Below are 17,020 nucleotides of genomic sequence, written 5' to 3'. Positions count from 1 at the left end.
TAATGCACTGTCCCACGGCAGTCCTCATACCCTCTGGCAGCTGTCTCCTTCCAGCTACAACCTCTTCCTGTTGCTGCCTGGTTATATACAACTGGCAGGTGCTTCTCCAGTCTTTGCTGTCCTAGTGCTGGTCACTGAATAAGGCCTATTAACCTCCATCAGAAGTTAAGCATTAAAATTTTCTTCAAGTTATTCTCAGAATGTCTCCTCAGTGACCTGAGAATCTGTACAGCTTTTTGTATTACAGCTACATCTTCAGACACCCATGGCCCAGCATAAAAAGCTATTTTAGGAATAATGAATCTAAACATCTAGATTTTTATAGGTATTTATGAGTAATTCTCATTAACGGCAAGTATTAGAGACTAATCAGGGTAAGGTCATTTTGCAGTGACATGGACTCTCATCTCTTGAAGACAGGACTTGGACAACTTTTCAAAATGCACCTAAGACCCTCTAGAAGAACATCACCTGACAGAACCTGTTTTCACTTGCTTTAAATTAGATAGTTTAGGTATATTCCTTGTGTATGAAGACTGCAGTTTCTTATGCAAAATGCACAGTAACTCACAGTTGTCATTGTACATGCTCTGCATATAAGCATGAGAACCAAGTATTAAATTATTTTTCCTGTGGCAAGTACTTGCAGTTATGAGGGAAAGTGATCTGAAAGAGAGGGAAATTCATGCCACTTCCTTTAGACTAGACTTGATTAAGGGTAGACAGTTGGTATGCTATTACCTCTGATTACACTAACCAGTTCACACTCGCACAGTTTTTTTTAAGAGTACCTGTTTTACTCTGTAACAAAAGTAAATGCAGGGATAATTTTGATTATGTATTTTCACAGCACATAAAACAACATGGATTTGACCTCAGGAGCTGCCATAATACAAAGAACACCCTGATCTTGATTTCCATAAGTAACAAGAAAAGTAGTAACAGTAACTCAACCTGAATTTATCTTTGCTCAAGCATCCATCAGCTCTCTTGCAAATGTCCTTTTCCGTATAAGAAAGAAGCTGCTAAGACAGTTACCTTCGTACAAATGTGTGTGTGCACGCGCGCACATGTGTGCGTGTTTAACAAGAACACCTTCTGATTACTGTTAGGAGACCTGAGTTCACTCTCTAAAGACCTTGACTACAAATACTATTTAGACAGTATAATTCCAGATAAAACCCTAGGGTACATGGAGAGAGATAAAAGGATTAATTTTTAAAATAACACAGCGATAAATCCATTTGTCTATTTTAAAGAAGTTTGTAGCCAGATTGGGCATCACTGTGGCAAGAACTGTCTAAATAGATAGAATATTACTGTCCCTGCACCTAAGAGTTTACAATGTAAGAATCAAATATAAAACAGAAGGTTGAAAGAAGCAAGGATAAGGGGGAGATCAGAGTGGAAGTGAAGTAAAGATAACATGCAGTGCATATGAAGGTCACCGTTCATAAGGGTCACAGCTTGCCACCTGCCAAGCCTTTGTCAAGTATGCCTGAAGTAATGGGCAGATTTTGAGATGGAACTTGGAGGACATATAACGGCTACAGTTACTGCTGACCAGAGGCTGTTCTGGTGAGATGCACAGGACAGTGTTTAAGCACCTCTAGAGGAACAGAAAACTGGGTGACTGAGGCTGGCAGCGGCAGCAAAACAATGGCAGAAATTGGCTCTAACAAAAGGATGAGTCTAATACATCATGTAGAGCTAACCTGAAGAGAGCTTCAAAAGTACCCAACTTCATATCATGACTCAAGGATGAGTATCCTGGCAGAGGTTAGGCCTGTTGCACAGGACTGGAAGCAGCAAAGTGTAAGTTCTGCAGCTTCTCTACAGGTATTTCCTGTGTGATGCTGAAAAGAACAGGCAACTTTCAGGCCTTGTCTTCCCTGTTGCATGTCATGGGCATAATAGTTTGTTTTTTTTCCCCCCAGTGGCACAGCTGAAGTTAGTCTGTAGAGTCCCTTCTGGGTGGAGCCTGTATCAGTCCAGAGTAATTATTACCATATTAGAAGAAGTAGCTTTTGATTATCTCATTTCAGATTGGTCACTTTTGAAAAGACAGGTGCCAACCCTGTAATATCTCAACTGGACTCTGTTCATATTGCACAAAGGGCCTTCGCTTGTTCCAGTTTTAATAGCAAGTGATAATGTCTAACAGGATGATAAAAAAAAAGTAGTTCACCAAGATGTACAACGCTATGCGCTATTTTGGCTGGAAGGAGAAACTCATGGTAGGGTAGCATCAAGGGAAGCTCACTCTATTTAGACCAAGTAAATGGTATTTCTATTTTGCAAAAAGTAGAAAAGAATGTAGAGTCCCATGCCTTCTATAGTTACCACCTGGACAACCCACCCCCGGCTTTCCCTTGAGTAGGTTCACAAACAACTGCTAGCCACAGCACTGAGTGCCCTCGTAGTCCTTCCTCTCATTCCTGCACTGGGCTTACACAAGCATTTGGACAGCAGCTCAGGGAACCAGATAACAGAAATGAATCATGTGAAAACACATACCACTTTTTCTATCTGGGTTAATTTGCCACCCAGCCAGTTTCTAAACTAGTGCACTGTGCAGTTGCACAAACACTTATATTGACAAATACAATGGGACAGCAGTGGGAGAGAGGAACAGGGAGAACATTACTGAACCAGCAGTGCTACTAAACACTGAACTGCAGACTAAGAACTACACTCGCAGGGCTTCTCCAGGCTGTGCTGCTGATATTTGGCTTATTCTAGAGTATTTGCTCATCGCTCCTTTCACACCCACACCACTGTACTGGAATAGCAGCCAGAAGACTCCTCCTCCAATGCATGTTTTAACCTTGAGCAGTGATACCTCTCTGTGGACAGAATGGAAGCTGCTATTGTTCTGGATTTCTGATTCCATAAAAGAAATGTAACTGTTTTTCTTACTTTTTTACCCCTCCCCCCAAAGTGGTTCTTACAACCACTAGTTTCAGCAAGTTTCATTCAAACTAAAACAGCATTTTTCCAGCTTGTCAAGTTCTATGTCTTTTAACAGAATTCTGATTGAAGTGACTTTTTAACATATTTATCCATAAAAAATGGGCTCTCCATCTGACTCCCTGTGAGATATTGATATAATGAAAACATTTTATTGATGTAAATATGTATGAAACAAATATCCTCAAAACTGTGACTTTCAGAGAGATTGGGAGCTGTATACAAATGTAAAACTCCTAATTGGTCCAGCAGCTCAAGGAAATAATCACAAAACAATTAGTTCTTCAAGAATATCAATGCTTCATTAACATCTGCAAAACAGTTTGGAGACCTAGGTGACAGGCTTTTATACAGCTACAAACAGCAAGGAAGGAAATTATGAATACTGTCTAATGATGTTAAAAGTTACTGTGACCCTGTCTAAGCAAAGGAATCTATAGCCAAATAAAGCTCCTGAAGGAACTACGCACAGATCTGGCTTCCCATTACAAATCCTTCCTGCCATATTTGAAGATGCCCTTCCTGTGCAATTCAAGCACTTTTCTGCAGTGTGAGTCTTGTTCAGGGCTTGGGATGCATGCTAAGACTGACCTGGAAATCCAGCTCAAATCCCAGGAAGAACATTTGGAAAAGCTGCTTCAATGCAGACAGCAGGTTCCTCATCCTTAACACAGTAAAATGAAGTTGAATGAATATTCCAGGTGCTGCTCTTTGGAGCTCTGCTTGCTTCCTCCAGTGTCAGTGGAGGGGGAAAAGCCACAGGAAGTCTTGAAAGTGACACGGAGGCTTTTAGGCCTCCTCTGCATATAGGACTGATTGCAGGAGAGATTATTCCTTTAGGATTTGAAAGCTAAAACTAACAGAAAAGAGAAATCTTGCCCCTTTTCCACACCATAAGATTTTCTTAAGAAAACTCACTGAGAAGAAATTTACTAAGTTTTCTTTCTCAAGAGCTCCATGAACCCACTGTTTAGTTGCTAAACTACTTTCAGAAGTGCTCATAAAATGCAAGAAGCTTTCTAGAGGAGAAGTCATGACTTCTTTTCCGAAGGGGTCACTCTCAGCTGGTCTTGGTTTACAAGGACAAGAAAGTTACCTTGGGGTATCAGTAAAGCAAAATGTCATCTCACTGCATTGGCACATAATCCGCAATTCACCTCTGAATCAGCCGTACCAGCTTCCGATACAGGTAATAGCAGAAATCTTTGTTTGTCAACATAGTTACATTTCCAACTAAGATTTTAATGAAGCTGGACAAAGCAGGGGAGGAAAAACACAAGATAATTAGATTGAAAATGTACTCTAAGCCCCTAACATTGTATCATGTTTACTTCATTTCATATTTTACCGGTCAAAAGAAAACTTCCTGCCTGCATCATAAGATGGGAAGATATTAAGAAGGAATGCACTTTCATCTAGATAAGCAGTACATAACACTTTCAAAGAGTAAAGAAGCAGTCCAAAGCCTACGTATCACAGATGTTCCCAATCCAGGCTTCAACTTCAAAGACTTCCTAAATAGGGTCAGGTTTCCCTGCTGACCTCAACCTGATTTATGGCAGAAAACTACTGAAGCAACTCTGAAAAAAGACATTATCTAGACCCCAAAATCAGCGTTCAGAACCCTTAACTAGAATTAGCCCTATGTTCAAAACACTCAACCATTCTTCATTCTAAAATTTGTCACTTTTCCTAGAGTCTTACAACATTGTCAAGCTTCCTGCCTGTTGTGTATAGTTTGGCCATTTACTGTCAGTCTAACCACAAATAATTTTGTACCTCTTACTCAGGGGTTTCATCTGAATAAATATGTAATGCACCTATTACTCACTGGCAGCCAGTGAAAAGTATGTATAACTGCTTTTTTAAATCAGATCACAAGAGAAATTTACATTTTCTGAAGCTATTACAGTCCCTGGATCAATTTCAAGAGAAGCAGACAAGAAAATATTAGTGTCGCCTGGCAATCTAGATACGAATCAGTAAAGTCTTGTGAAATTACTTACATTGTTTTCTTGATTCCTGTTATTCTGAAGAAGGGTGATGATACAATTGTGGATGAAGAAGGCAAGTGTCAGAACTCCTGTGAGCTGAGGAAACCGAATTCTAAACTCTAAGGGGGAGGAAAAAAAAGAGTGTTAATATTTACTTCTGTGAAATAAATAATGACAAAATGCAGAGAATATATAGCGTTGGAGTCTAGTGCCAGAAACGTGAACTGCCATATTGAAACGGGACAATATCTTGTCACTGAGCATAGCCAATCCAGATATTTAATCACGAAGTACAAAATTCATGAAGACAGTGGTTATTATATAACACAGTCTCCAAGAAGAGTCTCCCAAGACCTCAACAAACAAAGATTATTGGGTTAATCTAGGACCTTATATAAGCTTTTCTGATTCTCAACAGTGTAATTAGAAGGCATTTTTGAGGCAGGAATCAGTCCCAGGGAGATTGTACCTGTACCAGTCCCTGAGAATGGAGATAGGGAGAAGGTATCATTTGCTCTATGAGCATCTTTTCTGTGAGCATCTTTTCTTTCTTGGAATGACCAAGATCAACAAGTTAGTTATGCTACAAGAAAACTGACATCTGTAGATGTGTAAACAAGAGAGATGCTGCTTCCAAACTACAGCACTAAGGCAGGCAAAGAAGCTTCTTGACTTATCATACCCCATTGCTACTTTTTTTTTTTTTTTTTTTTTTTTTTTTCCCTCCATGAGAATATCATTGTTCTGCTGCTTTTCATACTCAGAGCATTATGTCCACAAGACTGTGTTTCTGGAACTGCTGCAAATATTCTAGGAATTTACCAATGCTGTAAACATCATTAAAGCACCATCTTGGTTGGTAATATATAAGGATATACCCACACTTTAGAGTGTTATACCAATTACAGATCCCTGAGCTAGCTCAGCTTCTGGAAGGCATCCAGCAATGCACTTATCAGAATCTCACAAACCCTCACAGATCAAACCATACAGAGCTCCATACAAACACATTTGGACCAGATTTCTCTAAACTGCAATGCAATCTGCCAGGTACAGGTACCCCAGGTAATTAATGAGGGCTCCTCCAGCCTCACAGAATGTACCTTCCCCAGGGCATTATGCAGAATTCACTGCATCTAAAATATCTAACTAGCATGATGTGCTACCAATAGAACTCAGAGAACGCAAGTGAGTCTTGGGCTTGTTTTCCACTACTTTAACCTCAATAACAAAATCAAACTGACAGATGCAGAATCTCTCTCAGCACTGTGTTCTTCCCCACCACTATAACATCCAGTTGTAGCTGGATGTGTATGCATTAGCTACGTGCTAACCTCATCTCCTAGCAGTACTAGTCACATTGCCAAAATAATCAAACTACTTGGTACTCCATTTCTTACAGTAACTTGCAGCACATATGTATTGCTATAATTCATTTTATACTAGGCTATAATAGAGCTTTGGACTTGAACTTCAAGATACTTAAAGCCAGTCTGGTTTCTGGTTTACGCAGGTCTGTTTATGAATCTTAGTTCGGGTGAATTCTCTCCTGCATTACAAAGAATCTGCAGATATAAGGTCACGCAAGCATTCCAAGATTGTTTGCTGGTGCAGTTCGCATTCAAACCCTGCTTTCAGAGAAAGTTTATATGGGGTTTCTCAGAGAGAGGTGGCAGCAGTGCACTGTATTTTACCTAACTTCCTTGTTGTATTTTTTTTAAATCTTAGCTTGTGTGTGCAGTATCATCAGCAGAGGCCGACTTCAGCACTTTGTATTTCCTGATTTCATCAGCTAGTTGGAAACCAACTCTTGTAGCAAACCAACAAACCATTAACTAGAATCCAATTTCTTAAAGACTCATTTTATCCCATATTACTGTAAGACCTTGGATACTGGGAACTCTTCACTTGCCAAGCCTTCACTCCTGAATCTATGTACAGCAGTTCTCCCTTGCAAGGGAGCAAGACCAAACGTTTTGATCTACCTACCTATTGACTTTGAGCAGCACAGGCTAGCACATTATTTCTACTTACAGATGGTATTAAGAATAATGCCATACCAAAATAAATTAGATCATTAACATAGATGCTAATCATCCAGTGCTTTGAAATCCAAATTGTTATACTGCAAGCAAAAGTAATTTGTTAGTCCATAAAATACACTCTAAAAGCAAACACACTTATGGAGGAAAACAGACAACACAGACTACACTGTTTCAGACCTTATCTGCATCTATCTATATGTTCGTATAGATGTTGCAGCAGCCAGGATTCTTAGGGAATTATGGAAAACCTTCTTACATCCAATTCATCCTCATAGCATCTGTTCTGGTCTTGTGCAAAGGGATACTTGGCAAAAATTGCTTGTCTTTGAAGACTCAAGCCAGAACGGACCACCATTTTCCTTCTCAGTGACATAACCGAGCTAAAGAAAATGTTTTACCAAGACTTTCACTTGTTTCTCAGCATTCGGATCTTGAAATAGGGTTCTAAAAGCCTGTCCAAGATGAGGAAGCAATGACCTTCAGCAGCCATGGAAGAGTGAGTAAACAGAACTGATGACAGCTCTCCCCACTGAGAGGTGGGGAAAAGAAAGACACTGGGTTATGAGCAGAGTTCCTGGCCAAAAATACACAGAATACACTAAGCTGTTTATTTGGCTTATTATTTTACCAAACCAGCTTAAGTTCAACTGTAGAGCTGAATCAACCAAATGGGAGCGGTAGAATAAGAAAAAGCATAACTGCTGCAAGACTAACACAGCTTTCATGTGAACACACTTAAACGAATTTTGTATTGCTTACTCAGTGACTACTACCTGTAGTTTATCTATTGAGCCAGAATGCCTGTTGCCACAGAGCGTTACCATGATTTCACAGATCAGAACGGATTTTACTGCCAACTGTGGAATAGCTCTGGTGTTTCTCTTTTGATCTTTATCTTGCTACAGTAATTTAAAATTCTTCCTAATGTTTTAAATCATTCTGGTTCTCTTCTTCACTTCTAGCACTGTTTATATGACTGTGACACCTTGCACAGTGATCTGTAATATCACTGGGAGGGGAGAGGAGGAAGAGAAACTCATACTTTAAAGAAAGGAAAGATAAACATACTGGAGAGCTAATAGGCATTTAAAAGTGAAGGGCTAAGAGTAAGGACTAAAACCTGCCAGAGGCTGGAAAGCAAGGGAAAAACACACTCATAAATCATGGTGAACAAGCTACTTTATTTAAGCAAGACAATGTGTAGAGAGTTTGTAACGCCTTTACCAGTCAGTCTAAAGTCTGTCAGTTGTAACCACTGATGAAATAGGTAAGATCTGAAAACAGGGCAGCTAGGATTTACTATAATATAGGTGAGATGAGGCTGTGGCAAGCTCCTTGTTGCATGATAAAGGCTGGAGATACCTCTAATGGTTGCTCCACCTCTTCTCCAGCACTGATACTGTCTCCTAAATAAGAACATCACTGGGAAAGGGATTCCCTGTCACTTCATCACAAGAAATCCTTCTTGAGCTTCTAGATGCAACATCAGACAGCACCTCCTCACTCTGTTTACCTCCCAGAGGTGTTAAAAGGTGAATGGGACAGACATTTATGAATTCCTTTAAGAAGTCTAAACCCCACAATATACATGTTTCATTACTGCATTTTAACTGTCTTACCTGGTACAAAAAATTCGTTCTCTGTAAACCAGTTGTATTCTAAATGGATTCCGAGGTGAGCAGCCTTCACAGTGACAAGAAAAACTAAGTAGACAACTGAAACTGTGCCTAAACAAGACAAGAGCCAAACAAATATCATAAAGCAGCAGAAAGTGTGCTCTGTTTTATTCTTACTTCATCCTATTAATTACCAGAAGTCCAAACAGTTATTTAGGGTTGGTATTCATTCTTAAAAATACAGGGTAAGTCTGAATTCCTTTCTTTTAGGTCAGAAGTCAGAGAGAAAGAGCAACACACACACCCACCATACAAGCTCTCAGTATGTTTAATGTTCTCCAGGTGCTGCATTAGTGATGGTAGAAGGGGTGCCTGGTAATCCCTGGCACTGGGTAGGTAGGGAGGTCTCCAGGCAGTAAAAGGGTTCCAGCTTCAGCTCTCAGGATTTCAACCTGACATGGGACACAGCTGGCTGAGGAAGTGCAGGAATTACAGCATCCATTCAGTCCTTAACTTTTGAACCAAATGGCACAGTGAGATACCATTTAATGCTAACTGCCATCACAAACTTTACACCTGGAATCAGAAGCCTAATAACTATATTTGACCGCTATGGATTTAAACCTTGTCTTGAATATAAACCTAAGCACACAGGATTTGTATTCCATCTGACTGGTCCAGCATCACCAAGCAATGCTTTGCACAGCATGAGAACTACAAGTAAGATCAGAGATGGATATAAACATCTTGCTATGTCTGCATGTGGGACAGACAGCATATGATCTTGGCTCCTGTCATTTACAGAGAGGGAGACAGAAGAAGGGTAATAATTATCCCCAAACTGGATGAAACTACATCAACAGTAATTAAGACTACTGTGATGAAACATCCTGGCTAACAATCCTGCTAGTCAGAGAACAGGCTATAAATAAATGCTGATTTTTTACCTTCACTTGTATAGGTTAGAATACAGATTCAGAGAAGACATCGTTTTATTCTAGCAATATCTCCAAGATTACAAAATAAATTAAGGAAATATTTCATTTGATTACACAGAGAGGAGTCAAGGAGTTATGTAGGGAAAAGGTTCTGTTCTTGAGGATCAAATGAATAGCTAAAATAGCCCGTATTTTCCCAATTATTCAGCTTTCTGTAAGTGTAAAGATCAGTAAAAAAACAACCCCTATTATTTCAGCACCTCAAATATTGCCTTCCACTTTTCCTTGTACTATAAGCTTTAAGGTTTACCAAAATTAAGGCAACTTTGAATAGTTTTTGCATTACATATTAATTTTCTGAATATTAAAACATGAAATTTCTCATAACTTCAGATTAGTCCTTAAACAGAAAATAGCTACCGTGATAACACATATTTTAAAAAGATGTGCAGTTATGGCCAGCTCTCACTTGAAAAAGTATTTTCTTATTCCTAATGCATCAATGCCTAATATTTTCTATATAAAAAAACCTTACTTTTTATATAGAAGCACTGTCACTTATCCAAGTTCCTGTGTTGTATTTTCATTTGGCAGTTCCAGCGGCAGAAGGCCCAAGCTCTAAGTAGGTGTCACACCAGAACAGAAGACAAACTAGGCCCTCAATTCCCCGTCCTCTACCCCCTCTACCATACACCTCTATCTTTTTTGACCAGTTCTGTGCTCCCCATCTCCCCTTCACTATGGGCTTCAACACTACGCCCTCCTACCTCTCCTCTTCCAAAAACGTGGACCAACCCCACCCATCATCCATGCACTTTATCCACCCTACCAATCCCTGTCTTGGTTTGTATCTCAATACAGAGAAGTAAGAGCACATGACAAATGTTTGTCCTCGTAGCACAGGATAGAGCAGAGAACAGGGAGCTGTGGCAAAGCACAGCAGTAAGTTACAGGATTGATGAATGTTGCTACTAATTTATCACCTGATTGGTAGCAAATGACTTCAGGTCAGAGGCAATTACTCTTTGAAAGTAACCATGTGTGTTGAAGCAGTTACCAGATGAAGGGTATGTCTGACTGCCTGTCTCAAGGTAGCATGCATCAAATGCTGCTTTGAAGCATGTGTACCATAGTTTAGAAAAATCTGTTGTAAATACAGTAGAACTTGTTTTACAGGATTATCAAGGAAGCAAAAGAAAAAAAAATTACTCCTCATTAACATTAAGGTGCAAACAAAGCAGGACAAAGCCTGTGGGTGATTTAACAAACCAATCAACAAACCATTTTGAGGTCAGATATTGGCTACTGGAAAATTGTTCACTAGAGTAACTTTCACTGTTTGTATATATTTTAACCACAATTAACCTATTCTTTCAGAGTACTTGTTACCTACCTAGGACGTTAAACTTTGCAAAGAAAGATGGAGACTTCAGATTTAGCAGGGGTAGAAGAACAGCAATCAGGTAAAATGGTACTGTTCGTGACTTGTCCCACCACTCCTCAAAGAGCTCAAAACCTGTATTGTTGCCAGAAAAGGACGTCACACTCCCGTTCTGTGGCGGGTTATCTCTAGCAGCGCCTGGACAAATGACTGGAACAAAGAAAAACAAAAATATCCCCTGGTGAAAAAAAGTGTTATTTGCACATAATCTTCACAACCAAGAGCCAATAATTTCAGGGAAGTGTTTTAGCAGTGTGGAGTAGGACCACTCAGAAGCAATGTTTGACAACTCAGCTCCTACTTTTACTTTTTTCTTTATCAGGAGTTGAGTGCTAAAATTTCACTGCTAGGCTACACTGCCAGGGTCCTTGCACGGTAAGCTGACAAATGCTAATGTGTTTCTGGCTGAACATAAGCAAGCAAGATGCTAATTCCTACGTAGTGTGAGCTGTTGCATAGGATCAGCCTTAAAGGTCACATACCTACAACTAGGTGTGTGTGTTCAATGCCCACGTGCACCTGTTCGAATCCAGTCATAGCAGTGCATCTCAGCATCTGGATGCATATTTAGCATCATGATCTGCCTCTGCACACTTAAGATAATACAAACCAATTCAAGTGCCTATGGATACAGAGGAGCCTGTATTAGTGTATTGCCTTGGGAACACACAAGCTGAGGATGACAAGAAAGCTGCTGTAATCAACAGCAGGTCTAAAACTCATGAACTGAAGCAAAACACTATCATCTTGGTGCCTTGCCAGATACAAGCAATTCACTGCTAGACAACATAGCAGAAGCAGTTTAACATATGCATAATGCTATCAGAAGGGAATATCCTGTTGTGTGGTGGTTCATCACTGGCAGTACCTGACGCGTGACTGGAACAAAGAAAATCAAAAATATCTCTTGATGAAAAGGGGTTTATTTGCTTGTTGCTAATATGAGCATTTGTTTCTAAGAGATGCCTACAAAAAATTATGTGTTGAAATATGAACCTGTCTTATTGTTCTCTTAATTTCTTTTTTGAATCTTGGCACCTCACAATATTTCACAGCCTCCCTCCCACACTAGCTTCATGCCTATTCTGTTACAAAGGAAAAGGTGTAGAAAATGTCCTATCAAACCTCTTAAGAGAGACCATCACATTACTTTACTTAGATTTTTCATTTGTTTTCTCTCCATTGCTTGTAAGAGGATCATTTCACAAACCTTGAAAAATGCTTTTATTCTTACTGATCTCTTTGCTAGCCCTGAATGCCTTGCCAAGAGCCATTCAAACATCTGGCAGCCCTTAATTTTATGCAGCAGCTGAATTAAATCTTTTAGTCAGTGGAAGATGCTGTGGAATATGGTTTTCTACTTCATCTCTAAGTTATACCTCCTGCTGTATATGAATGGGACAGAAGAGCAGAAGCAAGAGATCACAAGAGGAAGAACACAGCAGTAGCTACTGGTGCCTAGCTGGTAAGGGGACTGTAGGGGAAACAGGATTCAGCATGAGCTCAAATGCCAATCAACTAGTTCTCAGAGTTTTCTCAACTCCTTTGCCTGACTCTAAACAGCTGCTCCCAGAAACAATGCTGCAGCATTGTGACACACAGCTGTCTGACTGGTTTTGAAATGTTTCCCCATTCCATATGCACCTGGGATAGAGATAATTTACCGCTTCATAACAAAGAACCACATGTCCAGTTACTATACAAAGGCACAAAGATCAGATGCTGACAATATCCGAGCTCCTACCTTCATTGTACATTATTCTGTCTACTTAAGAATTCTCCACAGACCTATCTTCACACTCAACTACAGCATTTTGCCTTAGTCATGAAAATGTCAGGCTCTCCACAAAAGCAAGTGGACACCTGCGCAGCTCGATATTTGTTTCTTTTTGTGTTCAGCATCATTAAAGCTGTGGTTACAGCTTTTTTAGTAAGAATATCGTAGGGCTGTGAGGAGCACAGATGCCCCAGCCAAGATTTTCAAAAGCAAACAGATCAGCCATGCCTCAGTTTCAGGGTGCTAAAATAAAAATTCCTTAATGGAATTCCTCATTGTACAACTACTGTTACGTCTAACATTCATGATTTCAAGGAGTATCTAGCTGGGTACACAAACGTGTAATTTACTTTTAAACCCTGCATCTAATTTTTTGTTTTAATTATTTGGCTTGCCAAGTATGTGGCTATTTATAGAAATACAAATCCCAGATAGAAAAATTACAGTTTTTAAAAATAGGTAGTTAGACCTTAAAATACATTGTATAACTGAAATGTGGATAAAAAAATAGGCATGAAACCATGCTGATTTGCCTTTAAGGCCCCCCAAACAAACAGGGAACACAACACTAATAAGTGATTCTTACCTTTGTTAGTTTCATTAGTGCCAGGAACAATTTCTGTTACATTAATATCATGAACAAAGTCTGAAAAGAAGAAGAAAATCTTATGATAGATGTTCTACATCTGTTATTAGACTGCTGTTGCCTTAAGAAAAACCAGTTAAGGAAACATTTTGGAGTATAACAGGGACATAATACAGCAGCTTGTACTCCTCAATCCCAAGTAGGTATTTTTGAACTTTCATCTTAAAACCCCAGAATGTTTAACTAGGAGTTCGAAAGAATCTGAAGCTGCCTTCAAAGCTACTGCTTACTTGTGTCAGTTTTGACATATCGGAGCTTCTTTTGACAACACTTTGTAAGACGGTTATAACAAAACATTATCGGGAACATCTTTCATGGCAACATCTGTGACATTCTCCTGGACACGGACACAGAGCCTCCATTCAGACACTAATTATATTGTTGTTTTTAAAAACAGAGTCTATCACTTGTTTTTGAACATTGATGACATTTTTTGAGCTTGATCACTTTCTAGTACTGTAATTTCCCAGATGGTTACCTCCCCTGAATGCTGTATCGTAGTGAGCCTAATGACACACATACAGCAAAGAGTTTTCATGTTCTACTTCTAGCACACAGTGTTTTAAACTAGTCCCCCTTTTCTGCACTTTCTTCTCAACAGCCCTGTCCATTTTTAAGTCCCCACGCTTCCCCTCCCAGCTGCTTGTTCCTGTTTCCCCAGTATACCTTTGCTTGTCCCAGACAACCTGTCTGCAGTGTTGCATAGTAGATTAGTGAACAGATCCATCTTAAAAAGAGCCTCTTTTGGGATAGAAAAAAGGTTTATGGAACCACACCCTTAGTCCATACAGTTATTATATGGAAAAAACTTCCCCTACTGATTTTTCTAATCTTGTTTTAGAAGAGGCTGCTGGACTTTTTTCCTGTTGTATTATAAGTAAGGGAATCTCTGGAAAAAGGTTTAAGTCTCACTACCTACAGTCATCTCTAGTACTACTTTGTTTCAAGTACACTCCTGTGACACTTTACTGCTCTGCCACAGTAGGTATTTTTGAGTTTCTGTAACTTTGCCAGTTCCAGACTTCTGGACAGCAGTTTCTTTCTTTGCAGTCTGAAGTTTAAATCAATCAACTGATTCCTACTCTTTCTACGGTCCAGAGCATTGTTTCTACTTGTGTATTAAAGAAACTAACAAAAGCTGGCAGTGACAGCACCCGGGGAAGATGCACAGGAAGTGCCATTCTCATGGGCAGCGCATTAAGTATTACGCAAGAGAGATTCTGTCCCAGGTGTCTGAACCCTTCGGGGGATTACTGCCACGAAAATCAGATAGACCCACTGAATGGATCTTAAGAGCAAAAGACTACGCACTTAGAAATGTCCTCCTGACGCTGTCTTAAAACTCTGGCCTCAAAAATACACATGCACGATAAAGCAAGAAACAGAACAAAAACATAGGACACACACACCAAAAAAAAGACAAGATATCATACTTTGCTTAGGGTCTTTGCATTCTATAAATATTACTATCTCCTAGGACATCCTCCCTCAGGAAACTGATTTGTTCCTACTTGAAGTGTATGTGTAAATTAAAAAAAAGAGTCATCTGAGCATATTAGAATTAAATACAGTAGCCTGCTTATGATAACCTAGAAACACATGGCTGGAAGATGCCAATGGGTCAAACACTCATCCTATTATTCATTTTATAACTTAATAATTAAATAGTCACAATGAAAGTTAGAAGAAAACTCCAACCATTGAAGTTACCACAGAGTAAATAACTCAAATAAGAATCCCTCTAAAATATAGTTAAGTGATAAAATAGCAGATAAGAACATAGACAAGTAGATTTTTTTTCTAGTAAAAGAACACTTTTGAGCATTCTGAAGTTTACTCATGAAAATCATAGAACAATTTGGTTTAGAATAGTTTAGGATTAATATGTTAACATTATAAAACAAAAAAAGCCCTAAGATGAAATGGCCTTAGGAAGCTATGAGTTAGATCAGCTGTAAAACACACCAGCCATTAACCAATAAAGTAACGCATGTCCTTCAGGGATGGTGGGAACCCTAATTAAAGCTTCAGAGGTTTAAGGATCTGTGCTGCTATTTGCTTCAAAATCCAAAGAGATCTGTTAATTACTGTGAAAACAAACTCTTAAATCTTAGTTGTGCTATTCAATGCAGTGAGTCAGATTTTCAAAGGTCTCAATTCCATCATTTATTCCCACAACTCTACATACCTAATTGACTGTATGCACAAAAGCCTGTGTGCCTGTGCATGTACAAGGGTGTAACTACCCGACAGGTTCTCTTTCACAGCAATGCCAGACTAAGGATTGTTCTTTCACTGTGTTATAGCTCATCACTACTTCAGGGATGCTTACAGAAACTGTCTATGTAGCAGCAGCATAACTGCGCTTGCAGAAATCTGGGTTAAAACAGATTTTTTTTTTTGGCAGAGATTCTTTTTCTTAACCTGGATCATTTCAACAGCCTGGTTTGCCATATGGCTGTTCAAATAGTTACACCAGTGCAAACAAGGGGGGAAGTGAAAATAAGAAGCATGAACAAGCAACTGGGCTGCGGTCAGGATTTTTTTAAGCCCACCAAAGAAAACACATTGTTAAAACTACACCAAGAAGCCTAATTACTCACATGCAAGTCAGAAGACTGGCACTTAAACCATCTCTCTTTAGTACCACACTTTGAAGGATAGAGAAACTGGCTTTGAAAATATATATGTGTGTGTGCCCACAACTCACACAGTTACCTATTCTGATTTAACTTTTCACACAAAGTAACAGAAATTTAAGATTAATAAACTGGAAAATACTATGTCAGTGTAAAGCAGTCTTGATCTTGAAACAAGACAGCTGTAAACCTTAATTAAATATTAATACTTACTGTATATAAACTTTCCTGTGTTGAACAGAAAGTTAGACATAAGCACCCAGTAAACTACCATGGCTCCAACAAGTGACACCATAGAAAACAAGAGGCTTGACCACTGACCAAAGGATCCAAAGTAATACTTGCAAACATCTGGGAATTCCCAGTTTGAGGTATCTATTAAAGCTGAAGAAAATATAAAAAAAGAAGATATAAAAAATGTAAACATTTCTAAACAAAAAATTACATTAAGGATTTAGATATTAGAACTCTTCATAACAGGATTTTTTTTTGTGTGTGTGAGAATATTCTGACACAAATTCACAGTACTTCCTCATGCTAAGAAAATACACTAACTTTAAAGGATAACACTTGTCAGGAAACACTTCTGTTCCAAACTGGCTGTTACATTAATGTTGGGTGCTTGACTGAAGAAGCCTGAAAAACTAAAGACTTTTTTTTGGCCACAGTAAAACTCTCAGAAGCACTAGAATTAGGCATGGTCGCAAATCTGCACCTAAAGCCTCCAGAAGAAGTTATGGAGAGCAGGCCGGACCATGAACTAGTCCTCAACAACACCCTCAAATGAGTTGACACAAGCTGGAGTAGTGGCTCTTAATTACCTCTATTCAAGTAAATCAGAGTAGTTTATACATAAAAGCACCAACTACAAGAGCTGCAAAATGGGTTTTGAACAATGAAAGTACATTCAAAGTAGAACTACTGTCAGCAAGACAACTGTCCATAAATTGCATC

The 17,020-nt window shown here is 39.1% G+C and overlaps 1 protein-coding gene across 4 annotated transcripts in view; it reads right to left on the bottom strand.

The window, feature by feature from the left end:
* The window catches only part of LOC135325112 (neutral amino acid transporter 9-like), a 53,697-nt gene that overhangs the window by 16,319 nt on the left and 20,358 nt on the right, over nt 1-17,020 (bottom strand). For all 4 annotated transcript variants that reach the window (XM_064502663.1, XM_064502664.1, XM_064502665.1 and 1 more), the window contains 5 exons: nt 16,280-16,450; nt 13,368-13,427; nt 10,957-11,154; nt 8,629-8,736; nt 4,977-5,083 (listed from right to left, as the gene is read on the bottom strand). In XM_064502663.1, coding sequence (XP_064358733.1) covers nt 4,977-5,083; nt 8,629-8,736; nt 10,957-11,154; nt 13,368-13,427; nt 16,280-16,450 — 644 coding nt within the window. The remainder of the gene's footprint in view (nt 1-4,976; nt 5,084-8,628; nt 8,737-10,956; nt 11,155-13,367; nt 13,428-16,279; nt 16,451-17,020) is intronic.

Source organism: Dromaius novaehollandiae, chromosome Z (assembly GCF_036370855.1).
Source record: "Dromaius novaehollandiae isolate bDroNov1 chromosome Z, bDroNov1.hap1, whole genome shotgun sequence".
NCBI classification, from domain to species: Eukaryota; Metazoa; Chordata; class Aves; order Casuariiformes; family Dromaiidae; genus Dromaius; species Dromaius novaehollandiae.
This window is presented reverse-complemented; position numbering and strand designations above follow the sequence as displayed.